Source organism: Athene cunicularia (assembly GCF_003259725.1).
Source record: "Athene cunicularia isolate RWA chromosome 19 unlocalized genomic scaffold, athCun1 chr19_part1, whole genome shotgun sequence".
Taxonomy (NCBI): domain Eukaryota; kingdom Metazoa; phylum Chordata; class Aves; order Strigiformes; family Strigidae; genus Athene; species Athene cunicularia.
In genome coordinates, this window is record NW_020799124.1 from 3,289,521 (window position 1) to 3,316,561 (window position 27,041).

A 27,041-nucleotide genomic window follows, 5' to 3' on the forward strand; every position below is an offset into this window, starting at 1 on the left:
GGGGGGGGGGGGGGAGCCGACTGAATCATGGATGATGTTTAATTCTACCACAGTAGCCTTGACAATACCGTCACCATTTGAACCACCTACACTTCCTATGTACACTCATTCCACAGAGCCTCTGTAGATGCAGTCACCAAAAGCTGCTTTAAAAGAATAAGCCTAATGAAGTGTTGTGGACATTTACTGTGGTCTCACATTACACTTCAAATTTATGTTCGCAATTTACAACTGATGGTAGACAAGGCCTACACTCTGCTTGGTGCACGGTACCAACAGAACGTAAAAGGAGTGGTTATTTTGAACGTTGTTAAAAGAGAAATTATGCAAGCATGCAGGTGGAACAACTGTCTTAAGCATCCAATATTCACACGGGAAAAACAAAATCCAAACCCTTAAAAGAAAAATTCTTAGGCAAAGAAACAGAAAATAAGCTGTCTTCAATACTTACCATTTCGTTTTGACCAGTGGTGCAAGCAAGTAGTTTTCACAAGTGCTTCATCAACTTTCCCTCCTGACATATTGTCCATGAACTGCCGTCCATGCTCCAAGGCTAAGTAGCAGTCATTGCAACAATCCCTTTCTTCCACACGTACCAGGTTGCTAACTGCACCAACTTTGGGAATGGAATCTTGATCTGCTGCTCCAAACGGTGAGAACAAGTTGGTGCACTGATCCTGCAGCAACAGTATTAACTCATCGGGCAGTTTCTCGGGTTCTTTCAGTCCTCCACTGCCATGTTCAATAGAAGTAGCTCTGAGAGCTTCAAAGCGTTTTTCTGCTTCTTTGCCGCACTCTGTATTACGTCCTAGAATATCCAATTCATCTTCAAGAAACAGTCCAGAGCTGTTGCCAAATTTTCTATTCATAACAGCACTGAAACCACAGGTACACCTATACTGGGCCTCTTGTGTTGGATCAGGAATGTAAACTCCAACATCAGCACCTTTGATGTTCATATTGCAAACACATATGCAGCAGCTGTCAAAGTTACAGTCTTTGAAGAGATTCATTACAGACTCTGAGAGGATGAGATTCACATAAAGACTGTGTGCCTCTGGAATGGAAGGCACAGTTGCAGGTTCAACAGAATTAAGCGGTCTGCATGTCGATGGCGTGGAAGCTGGTGAGTATAAATCAGAGTTCTCGTATTTGACTGAGCCCTGTGCGCTTGCAGGTCCACCAGCTCCACGAGGTGTTCGAGGAGTCCTTGGTGTTCTAGGAGTCGGGAAACGAGGGGTGGAAGGAGAAGGGAGAATTCCAGCTCCACTGTTACTGGGAGGTGCACTGCTTGGAGGCATCCCAAACGGAGTATGAGTTTGTGGCGTGTATGCAGGGCCATACTCTTGATCCATAGTGCTTCCATCACTAATAGCAGCCACAAGAAGAAGGAAATACTTTTAAGTACACAACATACTGAAGTTTAAGTCTCAAATTTATAAAGAAGGACCTTTTAATTAATATTTTCTTTTATAAACTAATCTTTCATAATTCACAGCAAGATTTTCATTCCCTAAGGAACTTCAAGAGCATTTGTTCTAAATGACTTTGCAGACAAAGTCCCACTGACAGCATCGTTAAAGAATCTTTCCCTGTCTCCTTTCGTCTTTTCCTTTGCACAGAGCTTCCAGGAAACCAGTGTGGTCAGAATAAATTATAAATTCTGTGGTTGTATGGAGTCTAAAGGATACCTTTTTTTTGTTCATTTTTTTTATTTACACATTGTGTTGACACTCACTAGGAAAATATACCAGGTCTATCAACAGCAGATTCAGCTGGATCCATGAGAAAAGTATCACCTGGAAACATTTAACATTTTCTTTCCTAAACAGCTGAGTATCTCCAAAGACCTGTAAGGCTAATGGGACTAGGACACATATTGCTTGTGAATAACCCTAACAGAAGCAATGTCAGTATTTACTCCAATATTTAATATTCCTAGAATTTTATCAATAAATACATAGCCTTCTTGTTGTCTAATCCATTTATACCAGCTACTAATGCAGAAGAGAAAGAGGAATAAATATTTTCTTCAGGGAGAACTGCCAGCAAGACCATCACTACCAAATGCAGATTAGAGAAATGCTTACTGCAATACTACTGTTACCAAGCAATGTCACACTGGGCATAGCTTCCAATCAAAGGAAATGTTTTCCTAGTCCCAACACAGCTGAGATTACTGCTATTTAAGAAAATAATTTAAGAAACAGAAGCACCACTACTAAGCCCTTACGATACCTACAGCACTACTGCAAAAACAAAGTCCCAAGTTTACATTTATCTTGATTGTTACCATCTTCATTACTTATTAAAACTGGACTTGCACCATTAAGCTTCCCCAAGAAACCTTTAAATGAGACAATGAATAAAACGTATGCACAGTTAAGAAGCTATTTGAGAAGACAGTCTCTTATAGTCAGGTTTAATCGTAAGGATTTTTTTAAAGACTGTCAGTTGTACAAACACAGCGTGCCTTTACAAATACTTCTCATTACAGAATTACCAAACCCAAAACGTTTAGGGGTACTTCCTATAGCGTGGATAACTGACCACCTCCCAGAGCTCAAACATCTGCGGCACAGGTCATACCCATCTTTGATGAATGGCATGGCAGGTCCTGGAGGAAGTAAATCCAACTTTCCCACAGTCCAACTCTGGCGATAAATGCATTCTTCTGGCAGTTTGATGGCAGGAAGACACTGGCTGGGAAGCGTCTTCAGTGGTGCAAACATGGAACATCCCACTAAAGCTTGACAATTCTCAGGTTTATAAACATAAGAATAATCCTAGAAGTTAGACATAGTAAAGCATCAGCATGTAAATTAGATCACTTCAGCAATTAAAATGCTTCTCAAAAAAATGTGCCTAAGTTCAAGCAGCAGTTCTTTAATATTAAATCCCAATATAGCTGAAAAAGAGAAAGAGATTTATACACACATCATTCTTACCCATGGTTCTCCAAGAAGCAATATGCCAACACAAAACAATGAACTACAATTACTGAAATGTAGTTTCAGCTTACTAATGGCTAATTATGTATTACTCTTTCCTAAAGTTTAAGTGATGAAATGCTATATACTACTTACTAGAATCTGCATTACTTAGCCCAATATAATGCAGGACACAGGTTACAAATTGTACTTAATGTCCTGCAGTTCCTATTCAGGATTAAGTAATAAACTGAACAACAACCATCAGAAACATTTATCAGGATTATCAGCACTACCTACCTTTATTTCAGCAGGTTTGGGACTGCAGAAGCCCTCATCTACTTCAATCCTGAACTGAGCTCCCACGCTAGAGCTATTCCCTTCAAGTACTGTTCCTCCAAGTGTAGTGTCCATACTGCCATATTCCTTATTATTCATATTCATTGGAGAAAATCCCATAATATGTTGTTCCAATGAAGGTGGCGTTGGATACATTTTATGGAGATCTGCAGTGCCTATTTTCAGATTAGAAGGAGGCTTTAGAGCATGCAAACATTTTGAAGTATTTCCTTTGTCTTCAAATTTCAGTAGGGCAAGTGAAGCGTATGTTTCCAAATTCCCACAACATATTAGCAATCAAATGTTTAGAGCTAGTATTCCATTTAGAAAAAACAAATAAAGCTTACTTATGCATGACAGTGGGTCTAGATTTCCTGCTTTTGCCTCTTTGCAGTTGGATTTGTCATCAGCGCCATTCACTGTTCTTTTAGATCCAGGCTAAGAAAAAAAAAAAAAAAAAAGAAAATGTAATGAAATCACTTCAGACATGATCACATGTTGAAATTTCCTGTTAGCAGGAAATATGATGTGCAGTGGACATACAAAGCTGAGACTTTGTATAATATTTAGAAAAATTAAAATAAATCAGAAGCCCAATGCTAGTAGTTGGGGTTACACTTGTCCTCCCTTAATACTCGTAACTCAGAAAATGCTCTCCCATCAAGTCATGATGCTATTAAAATGAAAGACCAGTTATAAAATAACTCTCAGCCTGTTAGCAGACATATTAAAAAAGCTAAATAGGGCTGCCCACAATCTATCAGAAAAAAAAAAAACAAACAACAACATACACACTCCCAAAGCCATGCTAACATTACTGATGTTACCACATGAACAGGAATAGAAAAGAGAGAGAGAAACACAAATCCTGGAACAAGAGGTACTGGGAAGAATAGCTGTTGAAATTAAAAGAACAAGAGATATTTTACAATGTTTAGACAGGTACTAAAGTCTATAGAAAATAAGAGTCTTCATGTTTAAGAGCAAATACGCTTGCTTTATATAATGATGACCTTTGATGGCTATTAAGATCCCTCAGCCCTTACTCAGCTACAGCTCCCATTAAAGTTGATGGGCATTTTGTCTGGGTAAGGGGATTTAGAATTAAGCATGAAACAAAGTACAGTTCAGAAAAGACAACTGATTACGAACAGTATTGAAATAGAAACTGGAAAGATAATGGATTCAGAGCCATCGGAGACTGCAAGAGAAACTGTTCCAAGAAAATAGCTGCTTCATTGCAGCAGCTATTATTTGGCAGAAAGTCTACATGTTTAAAGGCCTCTTCTCTCTCAGAAGTTCTTGTTTTCTTTCAGTATTACCTTTATTGACTACTTAAACAGAACCTAGACCATAACAAAAGAGCACTAAGTACCACTGCCAAATCTGTAAAATTAGAACTAAAGTATATTCAAGAAGCATATACTATCTGGTTAGTAAGGATAAAAGATCAAAAGCTTGTTTTTATCAAAAATATGGTTGTATGAGTCAACCAGAACAGTACATCTGCTATAGAGGAGCCACAGCACTCGCTTATACGCATGTTTTGCAACCTCTCCTAGAAACGCCAAAAAGAAAAAAAAAAAAAAACACAACAACCAAAACCACAAAAAGACATACTCGTTCCTTGTAGGTTTTTGTCTAGCACCTGTCATTACTTTTGCACATCACTTACTGTTAGTTCATCTTCATCAGAATTGAAGAGATTGTCAAGGTCAGTATAAGAGACCACTAAATCTGTTTCATGGAACAGGCTAGTTGATGCAGTGCGAGCATGAGCAGCAATACGTTGGGCATCTATAAAGGAAAACAAACGTCACAAAAACATTGATCATATATATTCATTAAAAATATAAAGACATCTTAAGAACTATTTCCACAGCTTGGGAAAAACAAAAGGAGTATGTTCTCAGTTCTGCTCAACTCTCTTAGACATAAGCGAGGTTCCTTCAATTATGTAACATTTGGATTTTATAGCCAAAATTCCTTTGCATGGTGCCACAAAGAAAATGTGTTTCAAGAAGATTCCTAATGCTGAAGGGACAGGGAAATACAAAAGCCATAAAGTTAGAACTTAGTAGCCTATTAGAATCTGTTGACAATTCAAGAAATCATTAATATAGCTCAATTAAAAGAGAAGGAAAGAAAAAAGGTCTCTTTACCTTGCTTGACAGAAGGACTAAATAGAGACATAGCATCCTCTCCTTCATGGGATAAGACTGTAACACTAGATGTCCCATCCTCAGCCTGTCAAAAAAAAAAAAAAAGGTAGAAAAGTTTGCTTAAATTAACAGGGGGGATGGGGGCATTTTATCTCCCTATGGGAATTCTTGTACGTGTCAGAAATATCAGGTTCTCATTAGCCTGCCAGCTCAGCAAGGTATAGTCTGGGGGTCTGGTTAGTGGTACTTGCTCAGGGAGAAGGAAGCTTTGGAATACAGACAACGTGCCAGCAACACACAGATGATGAGCACAGATAAGAATGTAAATCTTAGGGTTTGTGTTGGGGATAAATTTAAAAAGCAAGCTGTAGATTCTTGCTACAACACCTTATTGAAAAACCACTTGGCATCAAACGCAATGCATTAACTATGCTAGTTACTGAATGAAACTCTCGATAGCAGGAGTTCATACACACACAACTAGTCCTAATAAGCAAATTTATTTCATATACAAGCTCCCAAGGCAGTCATATTTTCTCCTTTTTTTGGAGGGTGTACTTTTGTTCTAAGCAGAAGCCTCAGATAGTTGGTACTGGCTAAAGCACAAGAAAAAAAAATAAATATTCAATTCATTGGCCAGGCAACTAGTCAAGAGTTCACCTCACCTACCCCCAACCTTTCCACACAGGAACAAAGCATTTGCCTTGTTCCTTCTGTCTTCCCCAAGCAGCTGCCATCACCCATTTCTACAGAAAGGTGACTGAGCCAGATTGGTTTTTGTTCTGATCCAGCAGTGCTCTCTCAGTGTAAACCATAAACCCTAATGCAAGGGCACCACCACTGTGCCAAAAGATTTTACGTGTAGTTAGAAGCATGCTGCATAATTTTATTGATCATTTCTGATAGAATACAATTTTTAATATACTTCTAAAAACACAGAGAAGGATTTAAATTATATTTGATGACTAAAGCAATTTGGTTTAATCTCCTCACTGATTTGTATCCTCAGTCCTTTACTCACCTTGTGTTTCTTCACAGCTTCCCTCTCAATGTTCTGCCTATCTTTTTTACTATCAGGAAATAAGAATTCCACATCACCATCAACAAAGGCATAAGGATCGATTTCAGGTTCCTGGTCAGCTTCCATCGCTACTGCTGCTAGGTATTGGTTTTTACTCTGATACTGTTGCACCAGTTCATCTGAAACCTTTAAGGGTTTCCTACATTGCACCATTAATCTGAACAGAAGAAAAATAAAAATCACAAAATATTATTTATCGTTCATTATGTAGAAATAATTTTGCTATCACACAGTCTTTACAAGACCAACTTTATCCTCCCATCCCACTTTCTTCCTTTCCACCCCAGCTTCAGAAAAAACTTTTTGGGAAAAAAAAGATTAAATCATTAGTTATTTAATATAACCTCCTTACACACACCAGATAGAGCAGCGTGATTCATTCTGCCCATCTCTCCTCAAGCCCTGTCAATTCAGATAAAGATTAGTAATTTATCCCAGGTAGTAGCTGTCATTTGATATAAATTACTAATGTATTAAGCATCTATATCACTAAAAGAAACTCACCAGTAAAAAAAAATTACTCATTGCCATTCCCCATCCACGTCCAAACAAATAATCAGAAAGAAGTGATTAAACCTCAGTTTTGTGTATTTTAAGAATCTACTTCCAGAACATTTAATTCATTTAAACGTGAAAAAATATGCCAACCCTCCCAATACCCGGCTGTGTCTAACACAACACACACCCCAACACTGTTGTACACAAAGCCTGGCTATCCAAAATGCCCAAGCAATAACCACTGCTAACGCACACAAATGCCACAATGTTCAGTAGTTATTTATATCATTTCTATCAATACAAATGAAGCTTGCAACACACCAGTATCTAATTTACTAATGAGAATAATAAACACACATTTGCCTTTGTCAGCATTTTTTTTCCTTTTCTTAATATTTGGAGCCAAAAATGGAGTTGGTAAGTACACAGAAATTAAGTTTTCTTATCGGGGTTATTAGTTTCACAGATATAAAACTGCACTAGCAAAAAGATACTGGCAAGCAGAAAACGATGCTATGATTATTAACTACACATATGCCCCTCCTACCTTCTGCCCCAAAATAAGCTTCATTTTACATACCCTGGCGTACAAAAGGCACCCTGAGAGGAAGGTATCTCTTCAAACAAGACATGTATTTGAGGAGTGTCAGACTAATGTAGGTACACAATTTCTTCTTGCTCCAAGAACCCCCCTTCCTCCCAAACAGCAACAGAATGACCAGCGAGAAACATTTACAGAAGTCTCATGCATTAAAAGAGAAAGGGACCTTGCAAGGATGAAGGTTACAGAGAGATACTTCGAGTCCAAACACAAGTCTCCAACATATCTATTCTTTCCCTTCTCAAGCCTCTACCCAAACAGAAATGCTATCCCATAAGAAACAAATGTGTCTCACAATTAGTAGGGCTTGGTTTTGACAGCCTAGATGCAGACACTAACCTGGAGTTTACAATAAGATAGGCTCATGTTCCTCCTCTAAGAGACCATTAAGAAAAGTGTGATACAGAACAAACCAAAAGAGATGAACCTGAAAATTCTGCACACAAAAAGCCACAGTGATTCCTGGGAGTCCTCCTTGCTGCCTTGTACATCCCTGTCGACTACATGGTATGAGAAAGGACACGGAAACAGTTTTACTTTGTCAAAAGATTTCCTAGAAATAAGCTTTCCAAAGAAACACCTCACAGCCAACAACACTGTCAAACCCATCCATGCTCAATAAAATCTTGGGTTTAGGCAGGACCATCACAGCACAACTGCCCCAGACAACAGGGCAATGGGTGTGGCTTTATGTCAAACACCTCGGCATTAATGTTTGGAGCAGCACTCAATGGAGTTGAGAATTTCCTCTTTTCTAAATCCTACAAAAATTACCATTGGGGGGGGTAAAAAAAAAAAAAGAGATGGGAATGTCTTTCTAGGATCAAAGAATTAAACACCAAGAAAAACACACAGCAAAAGCAAGCAGCAGTTTCCAGTATTTTTGACCACCACAGAGGAAGAAAAGTTAATAGCCAGATACTCTGGGGAAAAAAAAAGTATGTTCAGCAAGTTGTTACATCAACCTAGAAGCCATACGAGGAAAGACTATGTCTTGAACAGAAAAAAAAATAAAGTTTTGAAGTAGAGCATATCTTTCACTGTCTGGTCGGCTGAAATGAATTCAAGGCAAAAAAACCACACTAAAAATCCTACAAATGCACATCTTGAAAGAGTCGAGACATGCACTAGCTAATGTAAACTCTTAAACAGTGAACACAAAAGATATGGCTAAGAAAATGTGTACAAGAACAGACCAACAGCTACAGCATATTTACTACTTCTCACAGCTTTCCTACGCAGCAAAGTCAATGTGACTGCCATCAGTGGCTTTCCACTGCCAGCAGCGAAACAGAAAATCAGCACTGAAATTTCAGTCTTGTAAGTAGCTGCTTCAACTCTTCTACTACAAATTAAGTACACTACCTCCTAAAAAAACAAAAACAAGGAGAAAAAAAAACCCTCAATTTAATTTAATACTACTCACATTGAGCCTCCTTTCACAAGGGTTAAAAAATAATTTTGGAGAAAAAATAAACAACAGCAAGTGAGCTGACAGAGGCAACTCTGGGGGCATTGAAGATGCATTTTTATATCCCTCGTTCACAACCCTAAGCCAAAGTTTGTCACGTCTGCATCCAGGTCCCACTCGTGTTAACTTTAGACTGGTATTAGCAAGCCCTGTCAGCACCTCTTGCTTCCCTTTACCATCCTTCTCCTGCAGCATGGCCTCACAAGGAAATGCTGTAAAAGATGCTTGACAGGAAGAATTTCTTATGCAGTACAACAGCAAAGGAGACAACCCAGAAGGCCAAGTGGGTTTGTTTCAGGTTTTTTGTTCCTAGGAGGTCTTTTTTTGGTTTGGTGAATTTTCTGGTGGTGATGGTCTTTTGTGGGGGAGTTTGGTTTTGCTTTAACTAGTAAAGAAAATCCACATGAATTCATCCTGCAGTAAAACAGAGCTCAAATGTAAGTTTTAATATGAAAACCACTAGCGTTATTCTCTTCCTCCATTGCCTCGAAGCTCCATCATTTATTAAAACAGGCAGTATCAAAAAATGACCAATTTCTTTATCCTGATTGGAACAGATACCAGCAGAGTAGACCATTTTAAAACCTGGTGCGAGATAACACAAGCTTTCAGAAATAAATTCTATTTATTCAACAAAACCCCATTTTAAAATAACTATAGATGACACATCCTTTATTTCAAGACACTATTTGCTTATGTTATTTATTTTATTCAATTTTAAATATTCTCAAATGTATTTCCTGTAGCTCCAAGGCTGAGGCTCTAACAATGATCTAGTCTATCGCAATATTTCTTCAAGTTAGACAAGCTTTGTTTAATGAATGAGGGTTTCCCATATGACCTGAGGTCCAAGAGCAGTAACAGTAAACACACCAGTCACTTGTTTTCTTTGAATGATAACCTCAAATCTTTAAGTTTTTTGAACACCACCACAGAGGACACGCCATGCACAAGAACACCAGTTTATGTTACTTATTCCAAAGAGAAATTCCTGATATTAGAAGGTAGTTGCAGCCTACATTAAAGTTAACATCTTCCAGAAAAGCAGATTAGTTTTCCTCATTGTTCCCATCAGTCATTTAAATTCTAGCTTTCAAAATCCAGAGCTCTTTGAATAAAGAGCAGGACTGAGACAGAAACTTTTAACAGGATAAACCTGCAGCTGAGACCATCCAAGTATTAAAATAAGAGAGTTTCTGATTTGGTTTGTTTTTTTGGGGACAAACACACACAGGACAGAGGGGACACTTAAGTCCCAAACAGACATAATGTGGTTAGAGATTAAAAGAAAAATAAACTTCATGGCCATCTGCTAAGTCAGAGTTCTAAAGAGAAAAAGCTTTAAAGTCTTACTACACATTTAACTGTGCTTCACGCTCACATTTCACAAGTATTACCTTCTTGTATGCGGGCAGCACAGACAGTTATGCTCACACAGCATTACTGCTCGAGCTTATGAGAACAACACCATGCTTTAGTGACAAGCTTGCTTATAACCAGAAACTGCTGCCTTTGGCCTTTCAGCTACCTCACTTTCTCACATTATTACTACAGTATTAAGCACTACTTACTCTGTAACTGATGTTACATTTTCCTGTCCAGCAGGTATTACTGGATCATCTCTCAACTTATCATTTGGAAGCTGAGGTGGTAGGAATTCCACATCCTTTTTCTTTGGAACTTTATAATACTTCCAAGTAGTATCAGCTTCATCTTCCTCCAAATTCACTGCAGTACCAACATACATTGTAGGCTCTATAACTTCAGGAAATTGAGCTGGAAAAGGCTGAGACAAGCCATCAAGTCTGTCTTCCATTGTTTTTGTGGGAACCAAGGGGTCTGGTGTTGGCATCTGGTAGAAGTGTTGACTCTGAGGAGTAGAAGGAGCTTTAGCTACTCCTTCATCAACTACGTCACACGGGTGAGGACTAAGTGGTGGTGGCTGAGGTGAACTTGCCATTTCAGCATTATGCATCTGAGGAGTCTTTGCTACATCATTAGTTCGGATATTTGAAAATCTCACTTGACTGTCTGGCGCAGTCATCACAAGCCTCTGACTTGCCGAATCCGCCTCCATGGCAACATCATCACTGATAGATACACGATGATGAAAAGGAGTCAAAGGGCGTTTCTGTGGCTTATCCCCTTTGTCTTGCTTCTCATTTGTCTTGTGCTTTGGAGCTACTTGCTGTTGTTGGCCCACAGGTGGTGCCTGCCCCTGTTGACCCGAATTTCTTGGTTTGAGATTTTTGTGCCTGCAGAATTAATATAGGGGAAAATACTTCACATTAATCTTTCAAATATGCCTATCAGGTCCTTTTTCACTAGATAAGAACCCGCTTCTAAGCCATTAAACAGCCCATTATAGAAGTCTGAAATTGATACCACTCCGAAGTGAAGCTGCCTCTTCAGGACCATAACTTAGTTTCAACGACTTGAGTAGCACTGCAAGATTTTAGAACACCATTTCAAGAAACTGGAAAAGCTGTCCTATAAGCTAAAGACACACATAGTCCTCATAACTGAAGACAGTATTTTGTAACCGTTTTTAACAAAAATAGTCACGTGAACACGTCGTCGTCACTTTTAACTTCTGCCAACGCTGATGAATCAGTAGAACAAAATATGAATTAGCGAGTGACTTCTTGAATTCAAGCATCAATACTAACCAATAGCACTGTCCAAGTCTCAACAGGTTAAGCTGTGGAAAATTAACATCAAGAATCTAGAAATCGAGCTCAGTCCTACAAAAGCTATTTTGAAGCTTTTGTAGCTATTTACCTACAAATTTAGCAAGTGTGGAAGAAAACCTCAATGTCTTGACTGCATTAATAGTTAGCTTTTTTCCAGTATAAATGCATCTGAGCTTAAACATTTCATCTTGAAGTCTGAGATGCCAACTTTCTAGATCATCTGACAGAATGAGAGACATGAAATACCAAAGTCTAGAATGAAATGTTTATGATGAAGCTATTGAACTGCATGTACATCTTGCCTGGGTGTTCTTTGTCACTCTTCCATTAGGAAAGTTAAGCGGTATGCAATTTGAATTAAAAACCAGGATTAGGCAGGAATAAAGGGTAAAATGTATGAAAATGTATCTTTACTTTAAACTCTCATACACATAGACGTTTTTCACCACTTAGATTTCAAAATACAGAAAACAATAAAGGGTTTTAAGCCTGCAATTTCCTCTTCAGGCAACTGCATATTTCTAATACCCACCTCACTTAGTTAATTGCTTGTTTTCTCTTAACTAGTGCTATCCTATTTAAATTCTCCTTTAACAGAATATTTAGTCCTCCTCCATTTCCCAGCTCTTCTCAGGACAGGTATTTCCACAGAACTTAAACCAACCATTTCAATAAAGGAGGAAAAAATTAATTTCTTTCAAAATGCTACATCCTTCAGAATTATTTTTTTTTAACTATTCAAATATTAATTGCAAGGTAATCAGGGTAACAGTTAAACCAGAGAAAGCATTTAAACCTTTGCAACACTCCAGACACCTGAAGATTGGTATTCTGCCATAAGTACAGAAATAGAGAATTCCCTGAAATTAATGTTTCCATTTATTTTAAACTGTATTAACAGTCTGTGTCATTGCATGGTTTCAAAACAAAAGTCATAACAAAAACTGGAAGTTAAATCCAGACTTTCCCCCTGTGTTTTGGTCCTTTTTTTTTTTTTTCCTCAGCTAATAGAAAAATCATATACTGGCAATCAACTCTCAGAAAAACAGTTTCATATACAAATACCCATGGAATGCTGCATTTCTCCAAAAGTAAAGCAGGTTTGGGCGGGGGTGTTTTATATTCATCAAGACACAATGCTACAATCATCTTCCTGTTGATGAACAGCTTTCTTCAAGGCTGATGCCACAACCCTTCAGAAAGAGTTCTCAGTTCCTAAATAATTCCTAATAAATAGGCATTCCCTTTCCATTGCAGCCCAAGAAAATTGCCCGTGAGGTCGTTTCTACCCATATACAGGCCAAGACTCATGAATTGTCACTGAACTGCCAGTAGGTCCACTCAGATGATTCACCTGAATTATCTTACTGGGCAGAGTTTCAAGACCTACAATGACATTTAGGATATGAGATACAAATTTTGTTACAGCTTTCCTACAAGCAGCTATCGCTTAATTACTCCTAAAGGAGTCATCACGAGCCCTCTCCTGAGCACTTCAATCTCAATGTACGTTGTTGGGCTGCAGGTTTGCCAAGTACTATACCTTGAACAATTGCAATTTGTCCTTTGCGTGGCTTCAACAAAATCCCAGGATGCTACCTTGTCAGGTATCTCTTCATCACACAAGCCATTTGATGTAGCAGAATACTTCCTCCTATGATTCAATATCAGGAGAGTTATTTGAGATCAACATATGTTCTTTTCCTTATCTTCTGTCAAACCTCAAGAGCAGTTTTGTGACGCAGGATTCAATGGATTGTAAGTAGCCTTTTACTAACACAAACTGAGAACTAAAGGTATTAGTTAGAAAAAAATTAACTTCCTTAAAATGTTTTATTACTAAGAGTAAAGTACCTTCTACTAGCAGTCACAACATCTTTAACAGAACTCCTTTCTACAACAAATACACAGGATACCATGGGGGTTTTTGCTTGACAAAGCGAGTACGTACTTGTTCTGTGCTCTGTTCATATTGCATTCTTGCCAAACTCTGTCCACCACTTGATTGGCTAGCTTCCTAGGTATTTTGCCACCATGATGGCTAGTACTGTCAGAGATAAATCCATCAGAAACTGAAGAAAACTTCACCCATTTCTGGGCAGACTGAGCATCAACTGAAAAGCAGCACCAGAGGAAATAGTTTTAGGCAATGAGGCAATACACTCACAACCACTATTACCCCAATACAACCACCACAGGAACATCTTGAAAAGAAAAGTATCTTCTTAATTCAATGTTAGGAAATTTTACAAAATCGAAAATTTAGGTATAGTAGCTGATTGTTGTAACATGGTTCGCTCTCACAAGGAAAAAAGAAAAAAGCACCATATACATTTATGTTATAGCTGGGCTGGATATTCCTTTCCTTCCAAGAAACTACAGATCTGAAAAAGAAAATAACTTGAACAAAACTACCTGTTAGCAAATTTAACAGTCGTCTTGTTTTTTGTTTTTTGGTTTTTTTTAAGAAAAAAGGTCAAACTAATGTAACAGAAGACCTTGGGGGAAAAAAACAAAACCTCTTCTGCACAAGAAGAGCTGTATGTAAAGCCACCTGGAACTATCAGGTGGCTTTACATGCTTTGACTTAAAGCAGTTTACCACAACCACCACTCACAGGCACACAGACTTACTGGAAACTTAACTACAAAGAATCTTCCTTGGACTGTGAGAAAGGCTTTTGAAAACATCACCTTGCTCACTGATGACTGAGGTGCACAATGAATGCCAGAATGCATACATGCACACAGACACACACAGAGCAGGGAAAAATAAAAATAAAAATAAAAACAAAACCCAAAAACCAAACCCAAAACTTGACCATGGAAATTTAAAGTATAGATAACATCAGGTACAAAAGCAGTCCTCATTTCACCAACTTAAAAGAATGCTGGAGTCAGTTTAGCCCACAATAAAAACTGGCTTTACTACAACAGACTAACAACTACAGAAATGTGATTTTTGGTAACAAGTCAGTCGTCCAGAGAACATCTGAATCCTTTCCAAATACTGCCAGATTTAAAGGAGAAGCCAAAGTGACTTCCCACATGCAAAAGCTAATTTTATTATACCTGTTTGAACTTCCTCTGGGGATGTCGGTGGAGTCAGAGTGACTGAAGACATGGCAGGATCTCTTGTGGAAGCAGGCACTTGGTGGACACCCAAGCAAGTAGTTGAACAGTGAGATGCCCCTACAGTACTAGGAGCAGGGATGTCTGTCTGAGGAACCAGAACGAAGCACGCCGGGTACACCATTCGCACGCCAGCTGAGAAAAGCAAAGCAAGTCGATTTTACAGTTGTTTACCACAAAACTTACATTTAAAGCAATCAACAAATGGATCAGTTTACCCATCACTCACAAGTTTACCTACTCTTTCCACCTACTAAAGCATTATCCTTGGACAAAAAGCCTCTGTTGTCCCCCTCATTGTTAGTTTATGATTTGTTGTATACAGAAGATCTGGGTGAATGAATAAAAAGGGGTTTGTATATGCAGGTAGAGACAGCCCTGGCATCTTCATGCTACCACTTGCTTTTATCATTTTGTCTTATATAGAAAACAGAGAACATACTTTTTAGTATCACGTAAAACTGACAATATTCCCCTCCCCACCACCATCAGGGTCTCCAGCCATCACCACAATACAAGCTTGTAACACTCCTTACGGAGATACGATTACATTAGCTGGCTAATCAAAGGTCAATAGCCCACAGCAGAGGAACAAAGTACTGCGTCCCAGGGGCTTAGATTTTAGGAACAGCAGCAGATAAATGCAGTGCCCGAGTACATTAAGTTCTCCAGAACTGTGGTTTTGAAGACATCCCTGAAAGGCACATCTGTTCCGTTTGAATTTGCACAGAATCTGCAACAGTACAACGTGCTTTTGATGCATCTCAGATGTCAACAGTCACAGTCTAGGGTTTTTTTGATTATTGGGTTTTTAAATTTATTTTAAAAACAATCTTGCTTCTCAGGGCACATCAAGACAAACACCTCCTACTAATAGGTCGGCAAAACCCACTTTAAGCAGCAACTCATTTTAGATAGAACTAAGCATTAAACATAAAAAAAAGACCAACAGCAGTTGCAAAAAGAGTAAAACGGGGTCAACTTTTTCATTCAGAATTTTGCAGACCTAACGGGCCAGTTTATTTCAGTAATTAAAAGGTATTCAGAGTACTCACCAACAAGGACTTCAACAGCAGCTAAAGAATCATCCTCCCAGTCCATTTCTTCTTGTTTTTCCTCAGATCCCTCCTTCAAGTTAGATGTGACAGGATAGAATTGTTTCCATTCACCAATAAGCTTTTTTGTCGATGAATCAGAAAGCTTGAATGACTGCCCTGTGAGCGTGCCATTTAATCCAAAGGGACTCAGAATAACTAAAACGATAAATAAAAATACATTGGAGATTATATCTAAGCAAAATTCACTCTTCCCCACACAAACAGGATTACTGTTATTTCAGCCACACCAAAAAAACAACTTACCATCGGTAAGTCAGAATGCACCCCAACCCCATTTTACTACACTGCCCAAGTTGTTGGTAATAGGTACACACTGTTTAACGGATGTGTACTGTAAGAATCAAAGTACCACAATAACAACTACTAATTAATCTACTTAAACAAGCAACGAGCAAGTTTTCATCTTGGCTAGCAAGGGAGTCTCTAACATACAGGTAGGATAAAGACACACTATTTCAAATTCTCACAGAATTAAGGTGTTTCCTCATCCCTTCCTTCTGCTTGGTACAGTTAAAACAACAATGTATATACAGGGAAGTAATCTGTTTCTTGTTTAGTCTTGTCCATATTAGGAAAGCACAGCTGCTGTTAAATTGCATTCAAAAAAAGCAAGTTTGGACACTGAGCATTAATAAAGAAGGGCAGCGTGTGGTCATGCAGGAGAACTGATTTCTGTAGCCAACACACATATGTCTAAGACAGTGAACTAACCAGACTCAGGCCCCATCACTCCTTTGTCTTCCAGAGCATAGCCTGCATCTGCTGGTGGAACCAAAGGAATTTACAGGCAAGGAAAAGCCAAATAAAAAAAGGGGTAAGGGAGTGAATAGGTTAACTATGTTGAGTCAGAAATGGATTTCTAAAAGAAGAGCCAATGAAGATATGCAGTGGTTATAAAGCTTGTTGAACAAGCAAAATGTTTAAGTCACCAATAGGACAGCACTTATATTGTGTCATGAAAACAAATTATTTGGCTACGTGCCAAGAGATGAAAATGGAAAATATCCACCTGCAGAAGAGCTGAGACACCAACTGGCTTCTGACTATATCAAGACAGGGGACATGTGGGGAGCACACGTAATCAATACAAAACAGGTATCGCCTCCGCTCCCACTTCCAGTCTTTGCCAGGAGTCCTCATTCTGAGCAACTCAAAAGGACTGATTCATTTTAACACTCACTACCGACTGGAAAAAACCTACCTTGAAAAGGGCTGTTAGACTGCTGGGCGAGAGTGAGGTGTTCTTCACTGAGCAGGTACACAGGTTGATGCTGACTGATTTCCACACTGGTGCAAACATTGCTATCTCCATGTAAGAAGAAGGTGAATGAGCAGGACAAGTGCTCGCTGGGAAGAAGAAGTGCGGAGGGTGGAGGGGGTGGAAGAGAGAGAAGGAAAAAAAAAATTTTAAGTGTAGAACTTAAAATAAGTTGATGGCTTTCTCACTAGTTTGAAGGCATTTCCTCCCAAAATATTCACTAATGAAGTAACCAAAAATCCCTTCCATCTAAATAACAAGAAAATGCTAAAAACATGTTCCCTTGGAGCATCTACATTCCAGCATTAAAACCAAAGATCAGTTAGAAAACAAACAGGCACTAAGTTTTCTGTCTCTTTAGACTGACACTTCATATTTTGAGGTCTGGAGAAAATTTAAAACACATTTTTTGCAAGACAAAAAATTATAACAATAATTTTACATCTTATATATTTTTTTTTTTAAACCTATAAAAATGTTTCTGAACATATACTAATTTTAATGAGATCACATCTAGGTGATCTGTGGGAATGCGACCATTACCATCTGTGGTAATGGTCACAGATCCATTAAGCAGAAATTCTGGTTTAAGGTTTTTATTTAATATTAGCCAACAAGTCACTTATTTAAAAGCAGGAAGAAGAATGGTAGCAGCTTTGAGAAGTGCTGGTTTTAGGTTTGGGTTTTTTTAAATTGCATCTTATCTTCAATGCTCTTGAAGCCAATCAGTAACTAAAAACGAAATCCCATACCTACACACAGAAGGGAAGATACAATCAATTAAAAAAACACAAACCCAAAGCTTAAGCCATTGTTAAAGTCATTAAATAAAGTATCATGCTTAATATCAGATGCTTCATTGATAGCTTCTCTCAGTCCAGTGTTTTAGAAAAAAATAAACAGTCCTGTACAGCAAAAGACACTCCAACAATAAACATACATCCTTCACATAACTCTGAATTAAGTGCTATTTTCACATTGCTGTAGAGTTAGCAACTCCATGAAATCTTCTACCTCCCAAGATCATGCTTCAGAGATTTCCCAATTTTTGCAGCCTTGATAGCTGTTATTTCATTACAAAAATACAGATAACCCCTGCAAGTACAACTATCAAAATATTTTATGTTGCATCCAAATCAATTCAGTGGCTTTTGTGAAGTATATGTTACCAATTTTAATTAAAAGGCAGGAATAAAGCAGGAAGGCAAAAAAAGCAGATCCCTGTCAGGATGCTGCAGAAGTAGTACATCTTCATACCCAGTTCCATCTCAAAAAACTTTTTTTTTCCCCCTTTCTCAAGAAGTTGTACAGGCACAGGAATTTTCAGTTATATCAGCTACAAGTTGATCTCAAGTGTCTGCCAGACTAATACACTCCCATAGGAAAAGAACAGATGTTTAAAAGCAAGAAGATGCTATTCACATTGGACATTAAATTAGGTCCACCATCTCAGTAACAGAAGAATGAAAGTCAAGGAGAACTTTAAAAGTACTTCATAAACTACTGAACAGAATATAAATCCTTCCCTGTAAGGAGGGTAGCATCAAGCATCTGCTCAGTCTCCAGGAGAAAAAAAAAAAAAAAAAAAAACAACACAAAACAAAAAAAACAACAAGTGATGGGAAACAGACTAAATTAAGTGAGTCAAAATAGCAGATATTAGTGCGTTTCTTGCAAAGTGAAATGGAAAAGACAGTCCATGAACTACCTAAAAAGAACACACCACCACTGCTTCTCCCCAGAACAAATTTAGACCCCATCAACTAACACCCAGGCTGGTGCCTGTGCTCTGACCTCATGAAACGCTTGCATTTCTTAGTCTACAGCACAAGAACACAAAGCAAGTTTTACGCTCCTAGAAGAGATACAAACAGATCTCCAGGGCACGAAGAACTAACAGACTTCAAGCATCTGAGCAACCCTATTGAAATGCAATCTCCACCGGTGCCACTGGATACACCTTTAGGGTCATTTCCAAGATGTTTCTTTCCTCCTCCAGCAGGTAGATGGTGGGACAGTAAACAGTAAGGAAAAAAAACGTTTCTGGAATTGGCACAGTCCACTCAGTCTATGAAAATGGAAATAAATCCATTCACTGAGTCTCACCCCAAAGCCTCAAAGAGCAGCCACTGGGGTAGTCACTACAACAGGAAGAAGGCTACAGCATTAAATACATGGCTTTTCCTACTAGCAGATTTAAAATTAAGGACCTAAAATGCTTCAAGGATGAGAGAACCCACAAACCGTTCAAGGAGGAACAGGAAATGCAGCACAGTTTTTATTACAGTAACTTAGAGCAAGCCATGAAGTGAACTCAACAAGGAGCTGCTCTAAGTGGCTGGCCCTGACTGAAGCTCAACAGTTTTCATGGTGCATCAAGCCTGCAGTGGTATGCTGATCCACTGTTCAATTTTAATTGTGTTTTAGGAGCAAAAAAGGCAGGATCCAGACACAGGAGTGAATTATCACTATTCTTTGATAACTATATAGCACAAATGCTTCAGTAATGCAGCTCTGGACACAATACACCCTGCAGAGGAAATACTGCTCAGGAATCCCAGTAAAGTTCATTTCCAAAATGCCGTGATGATGGAGCTAAGCATCTTGTTGATGTTTTCAAGTTCAAGTGAAGTCACATGGTTAGCAAACACCACTGAATTCCTATATGGAAATCTGATTAAACTTTAATCCTTACGCAAATAGTTGAAGACTAATTTTCAAATTGAATTTTAAAATCATACTGTATGGTTTGAGGTACAAGACTGGATAGCGTTCTTGCTTGAGTGACAGATAACAATTTAGAAGCTGAGAGCAAGTGAGGCAAAGCTTAAAAATAAAAGCACATATTCTTTATATACACTAAATGCAATTAAGCTATGTCCCTTGTAAACACCACATTATTACACAAATAAAGGGCAGACAATTGTAGCATAATCTGATGGAATTCAAATAAACCAAGACAAAGAGAAGCATCAGCATGATAACAGAAGCATTTCAATTCATTACACTGCAAAACTAGTCCTAAGAAGTAGCAAGGAAAATTCAAGGTCATAATGCAAAAGCCAAGAAAAAAAAATACCACACCACCAAACAAACAAACAAAAAAAAAACCATATTAGAACTCTTTTCTCCCCCCACTCAGCAGGGAATAAGTTTCCAACAAAATAATAAAGTAAGAGAGTAGCCATTGTTGTCACTGACATCATTCAACCAGCTTTGGCATGCAAGCTGCAAGCACATTACTTGTACAGCAGGGAGAGCAGATCTGCTGTGGTACAATACATTCTAGAAAATCCAAACATTATAATTTTATAACCAGAAATACTGAAAATTTTACGTGTTAAACAGCAAGATTATGCATACCACCTCAGGTTTTTGTTTCAGGACTTTCAGATGTGCAGCAAACTCATTTTACCCACAACAGGATAGTATTGTTTCATAGTAGAAATACAAAGTCAAAACAGGGTTGTCCTTAAACTCAAGCTAAGGGACCCCTATTTCCACATGGTACACAGTATCTCCTGAAAACAAGTCTCTTTAAACGAAAGATTAACACGAAAAACAAAACTAACACTTTATAACCTCAAACATAGCATTTCATTTTTTCCTAGCTACTCATGCTCAGAAACTGTTTCTTCACATTTAACGTCACAATAGTCTACAAAGCTTTAGGAAAGATCAGTGCATGTGAAACAATCACGAGAAATACAACGAATAATCCTAATTAAAAAAAAAAAAAATCAAAACCATACTGAAGCTCTTTGCAGGGACGTGAAGAAAAGGAGGAAGGAAAACAAAGAAACAGCTCTGAGTTACTGGATGCCCTTACATACATTTTTTTTTTTTTTTTTTTTAATTAGTACATTTGCACATTCTCCAATTCCATAAATTTCCAGAGATTGACTGCTAGAACACAATGACACCTCAAGCTCCACTTAGGAGGAATCTTCACAAAACTTGCCACAACCTATTAAAAAGAAAAAAAGTGTCTCTCTCCACCATTTCTTTAAGACCTTCTCTCCTATTCTCAGTAACTCACCTCACAGTTAAAAACCCTAATCAAACAAAAAATTTACCTATCACTTCTGGGGTAAACAGGCAAATTACCTTTAAAATTCACTCAAGGACACAATACCAGAAAGAAAGCTGGAGGTTTCCTGCCTATGAACACAGAGTTCATTCTATGCTTTTATTTGCAGACATTTTTTTTTTAAGTAGCTCAGATCACTAGATAATTTGTGCAGAGCACCTCATGACTGAAATATTTTAAATATATCTGTATCTCAATGCTCAGAACTTTTGTCCTGCATGCAGAAAGAATCAGTGAAGTCCTTAAGGTGCAAATATAGCAAAAAAATTAATAGCTTGTTTTAAAGCTAGTATTGATATCCTTCTTTTATCCTTTTTTTTTCCCCTCATGTTTTGTATATGCACATGTAACAATACCCAATCTTGGATATTTTTTGCAGTATTACTAATATTTCTGTTAAAATTCTGAAAACAAAATCCTAGTTCTCCTAAAAATCTCTTTTTTCCTGACCCTGAATATGAAGTTACTCCATTAATATTTCTAATAATTTTTATTTACTTAATTTCATTAGAAGCCTAATCACAGAACTTAAATATCAATAATCCAGTTTTCAACTGATATCTGAATACAGATGTTATGAAGTGTCATGAGAATGAGCATTCCTTATGAATTTTCATCTGAACACATCAGGATTCAGTCAGAATGAGTTCCAATACTGAAAGCAACTTTAAAAATAATAATAAAATAAAATTAAAAAGACACACTCTTTCGAAGTAATGCTACTTTAAGCAACCTTCAGTCCTCACCTATGCTCCATTAAAATACATTTGTATAAAAACCCGGGCTTTTTCCCCCCCATGCTCCCTCTTCACTCTAATCATGCAAAACAAAGATGTTTTCGTTTCAGAGACAAAGGATTGATTCTATGTGAAAAGAAACAAACTGATGTGGACTATTTCAATATAATTTCTACTTCTACCTTTGTAAGAGAAACCGAGGGGTAGGAGGAGAAGCACACTAAAATTTACATATACATGAGGTTTCTACATCTCCATTAGCAGATTTGAAAATACTTTCTTGATAAAAAGGCAATTAGGTCTGTTTTTTCCTCCACATAAGTACTTAGGTAGAGTTTTATATCTTCAAAGTGCTTCACAAACATTAGCTGCATTAGAACCTCACTAATCCACACTTCACTAGATTGCATACTTCAAATCAGCACCACACTACGGCTGAAAGGCAAGGAGACTGCAACATCACAGGCAGCAAGGAAGGCTCCGACTAAAAAGAAAAAAAAACAACTATAATGCATTTAATAGCAAATTCAAAAAAACATCCAAACATTTCAACTAAGAGAGAATGTTTTTTGTTTGGTTGGGTTTGGGGTTTTTTTATAATTACATTCTCATATTTTCCTAGACTGACTTGCTAAATTACTTCTGAGTTGAACCATGAGTGGCTTACAAAGTAAAAGCACTGCTTACCCTACCAAAATATTTACCATATCTTTATAAACTAGATACTTTCTACTGCTGTTTCCTAGATAAGGAAAAGGAATGTTGCAAAGTAAAATTACTGTCCCAGAACTAATGCCCGTCACAATTAGGATTCTACCATTTCCCTTTCAATGAGGTAGAACACACCTTGTTAAAGAGCACAGACACATCAGCTACAATTTTAAGTCTCTAATTAATACGCAAAATTGTTTCAGACTGTTATAGAATGTTGCCAAAAATTAGTACATATTGGTCAGCACCCAGAAGAATCCTTCAGGGCATTTTGACCAAAGAATCAATATATCATGACTGGCTGACAACAAATAGCAGCAGCAGCAACAGACCTGAGAGTTCCCAACTGATGCATCATAGCTGCCCAAATAGAAGCATCTCCAAACAGCTATTTCTCACTACAGACTATTTTGGTATGACACTTTAAATTTAAAGTATCAAATAAGTTCCTTTTTAAAAGGTGACAGTTGCCTTTTATAGAAAATTCTTGGGATGGAGAACACAGTCTTACAATTAAATAGGTTCTTCTGGAAATAAAAATTTAAACAGAAGTAAGTTTTAAGGTAACACACATATCATGAAGCCCTAAGACCCTTCACATGCCATTGTTTGGGGTTTTTTTTCCCTTTTTCCTTTAACCAGGTCAAAAGACAACATTCTAGCAACCAGTATATGATTAAAAAAAAAAAAAAACCAAAAAAAACCCAACAATAACCTAACTGCCAAAGAATAAGTCTCAAGGAATTCCATACCTGACCACATGCTCAACATGCACTACATCGTCCTCTATTCTATGATACATTACACGATAAGCTTTGTTCTTTGTCAGGCAACCCTCTAGGGCTCTTCATCGTGGAGAAGAAAGACTGAAGCTGCCAGCCCACTTGAGGCTTTTCGAGCTAACAGAAGGAAAGCAGAAGCAACTCCCTCAAGACAATCCATCTACCACATTTTCTTTGTGAGCACTTGTTCAGAATAGTTCTTTGTGACTATATACATCTTCCAGGTATAGCCATAACACTGCAACCCACTAATGAAGAGCAGCTTTCTATGCAGCCACCTCGACACCTAATGCTGCTTCAACAGCCGATCGGGTTTTAAACACCTTCAATTTCCACTCACCATCCATAATCCTGAATTACAAAACTCCACAATCGTAATTCCGACTAGAATAGGAAATTAAGTATGCATTTGTTGTAATGCACAAAATATTAAATAAGTAAAATACTGAAAACAGATTGTTACATTACACAGCACCAAAAATAATTGGCAGGAAAAGCATTTGAATTTCTCAATTTAAGAAATGAAAGAAAAAAGAAACAAAACAAACAAACACAAAGCAAGTACACAAATTGTTTCAATTATTAAATACTTCAGCAGCTTTGTTTGAGTTTTAGTTATATGGGGGGGGAGTGTTTTGCTTTTCAACTGCTAGGGGCTGAAGGAAATAGAGGATAAGCTAAATTAGTTCCTAGTTCTCTGGGAAGAACACGCTATACATACTCATTACACTGCAGTACTACTTTTTATGATAAGAGTTGAAATCATCATTAATCAATTCACAAACATGCCTTTCTTGCCCTTGGCTACAAGTTCCCCTATAACATCAGAGTTTGTATCAGCCCCATCATGAGATCTGCACTTCCAAGCAGACACAGTGGCATTAATATCCCTAACATGAAAGCACAAAGAAATCTAAAAAAATATACATCTACGTTTTCTAGCAAGTTACATACTCTGTATCTTAACATGAAGTAATAAGATCTCAAAATATAAATACTTCTCTAACTACTGACAAATAGATGGAACAGCTTACATTTTTCTAAGCATCTCTGAGTAACTCCCTATGGTCAGGAAGGTAAATATAGCAGATGATTTTGATGATAACGCAAAGCAAAAAACATAGCTAATAGCAAAGTAGAAAAAAACCCTTCCAGTTCAAAGCACATCATTAATGACTACTGTCAAAAGGTTCTCCAAAATATTTTTCACATAGCTGAGGATGATTTTAGACCTGTGAGTTAAAAATATTTATTTATTCCATAGCCAAGCTATGTGCACTAAAACAAATACAAAAGTAGCAAGTGACCTGTATTCCAGAATAAGTCATATCCATCTTAAAGACTTCCACATTTTTAAATTCACTATTAATGAGCTTAGATTCATCCCAATGAAAAAAAAAAAAAGCTTGAAACAAAACCCTATTTTATTTTTGTACACTACTAAAACTATAGCATGACATATTACAAAGAAGCAAAACTGATTTTTGCCAGAATGCAACTAGAAGTTTATATATACACAAAAAAAGAGTATATACTACTTCAGATACAATTATAAGCAATACTACAAAAAAGAGTTTGCTTATGTTTCTGTATTTCAGAACTTAAATGAGACTAATAAACTTGTCACCTTATATTTTAGCATCCTTTAATTATTGAGGATGCAAATCTTAATTGTCTGAACTTGAGCTTTCGCAATGAAATGTATGTGTGCTATAAAGAATAAGAATCCAGAACATATTTGGAAAATAGAGAATACCTAGACATTATTTCAAAGACAGTGTAACAGCTTCCAATGTATTGCTCTTTCCCATTCTGAAACATTTACAAACATCTTAAGCCAGATTTTTTCAAAGTTCAAAATTGAAATGCATTATACAATTTTAATTTAACGAAATCTCAACTATCTCTATAGTTTTTGTATTATTTTATTGTTTGGTGAACAAAAATAGCATAGATTTATTGCTGAAAGCTAAAATCCACGAGCCGTATCTTTTTTTCATTTTTCCTGATGATCCAACTACCACTGTAACTTAAGCTAAATAAGAGAAAACTGCTTTGTGATGTAAAGTGCTAAATTTGTCTGCTTGTAGTCTCTGTAGCAACCCAATATTCCAAAGAGACAATCATGTGATCAATGCTCTCAGCTCCTGCTGTTTATCCTGCACTGTCCTACTTACAGCAGCTCTCAATTCCAGCTGTCTACAGTAAAAGGAAAAACATCACCTGCTCTCCTGCCGGTACATGATGCCAGAACACCCTCATTAGAGCTGTTGTAAGAAAATGTTGACATTGTTTGATTTAAAGATTAACATCGGGAGGAAATTTACACTGCAAAAAGAGTTGAGCAGACTTAATAGAAAATATTCCAACAGTATCAAGGAAGAGCCCTGTAGTTTCAGCTACTAAGGTTTCAAATTAAATATACAGAAATAAATGCAAAACCTGTGGCTACACGTTGTTCTTATATAGTTAACTCTCTCAAAAATGAAGAGGTTTTTGAGCTTTAGCACCCGGAAATCTCATTCTGTTACTTAATAATAATTCACAGCATCATTCTAGAGGGATCAAGCAGCAAACTCCTCCGTTCCTATGGAAAGGGAACCCATGGGAAATGGGAAAAAGGAAACCAAGCAGGGGGATAAGGCAGGAATGTGGGCTCTGACCAAAAGCACTCCCTTTGTCTTAAGGGCAGTGAAGACCAAACAGACAACAGCTGATCTCATTCGTGCCATTACATTCTCGATGCAAACGTTTCTGAAGTAGGCACCAAGACCATTTCTATCCCCAAACTGAAAAAAATACAATGCCCACACACACACCCCGCAGCCACAGCCATTCAGGACTGCAGATTTGCCACCACACTTGCACCAAACTCAGGGATCATATCCATTGTGGCTAGTTTTACCACTTCCTCCCACCAAGATGAGATAGAGAGGGGGAAAAAAAAAAAAAAATTATTTCAGAACTATGATAAACACACCTTCAAATCAAGGTAACTGCATGTACAAAGGCTTATAACAAAATGAAATTTACAGCTAGAATATTTTTCAGCAGTCATTTCCCATGAAGTCTTACACTTATTATTTAGAACAGGTAGCAAAAACTGAATTTCCATGAAAAAAATAAATGAACAGTGGGCTAGCATTATGAAAACCTGTACCCAGACTAACATTAAAACAGCATTACCTGCGAAACCTGTACAGCAAGTTTCATTTTGTAAACTATGATAAGCTTATCACTTACAAATTTCCAATGGGGTTTTGGCTTTTTGGTGTTTTGGGTTTGGGTGATTTGGGTTTTTTTTTCTTTTTAAATTTGCCTTGGGCGTGTGGTGGTTTTCTCTGGTGGTTTTTTGTGTTTTGTCTTCTAAGTGAACTCAGCAGACACAAGTTCTGGTTTGCCACCCACTGCAACTGGTTATATTATTTCCTATTTACAA

The 27,041-nt window shown here is 37.5% G+C and overlaps 1 protein-coding gene across 1 annotated transcript in view; it reads right to left on the reverse strand.

The window, feature by feature from the left end:
• MED13 (mediator complex subunit 13) overlaps positions 1 to 27,041 on the reverse strand; it is a 58,067-nt gene that overhangs the window by 12,677 nt on the left and 18,349 nt on the right. Inside the window, exons 4-16 of the mRNA XM_026861559.1 lie at positions 17,226 to 17,371; positions 15,962 to 16,159; positions 14,847 to 15,041; positions 13,727 to 13,889; positions 13,319 to 13,429; positions 10,654 to 11,337; positions 6,453 to 6,669; positions 5,432 to 5,516; positions 4,945 to 5,066; positions 3,617 to 3,707; positions 3,231 to 3,445; positions 2,590 to 2,786; positions 452 to 1,368 (exon numbers count right to left, since the gene is read on the reverse strand). Of these exons, the coding sequence (XP_026717360.1) occupies positions 452 to 1,368; positions 2,590 to 2,786; positions 3,231 to 3,445; positions 3,617 to 3,707; positions 4,945 to 5,066; positions 5,432 to 5,516; positions 6,453 to 6,669; positions 10,654 to 11,337; positions 13,319 to 13,429; positions 13,727 to 13,889; positions 14,847 to 15,041; positions 15,962 to 16,159; positions 17,226 to 17,371 (3,341 nt within the window). The remainder of the gene's footprint in view (positions 1 to 451; positions 1,369 to 2,589; positions 2,787 to 3,230; positions 3,446 to 3,616; positions 3,708 to 4,944; positions 5,067 to 5,431; positions 5,517 to 6,452; positions 6,670 to 10,653; positions 11,338 to 13,318; positions 13,430 to 13,726; positions 13,890 to 14,846; positions 15,042 to 15,961; positions 16,160 to 17,225; positions 17,372 to 27,041) is intronic.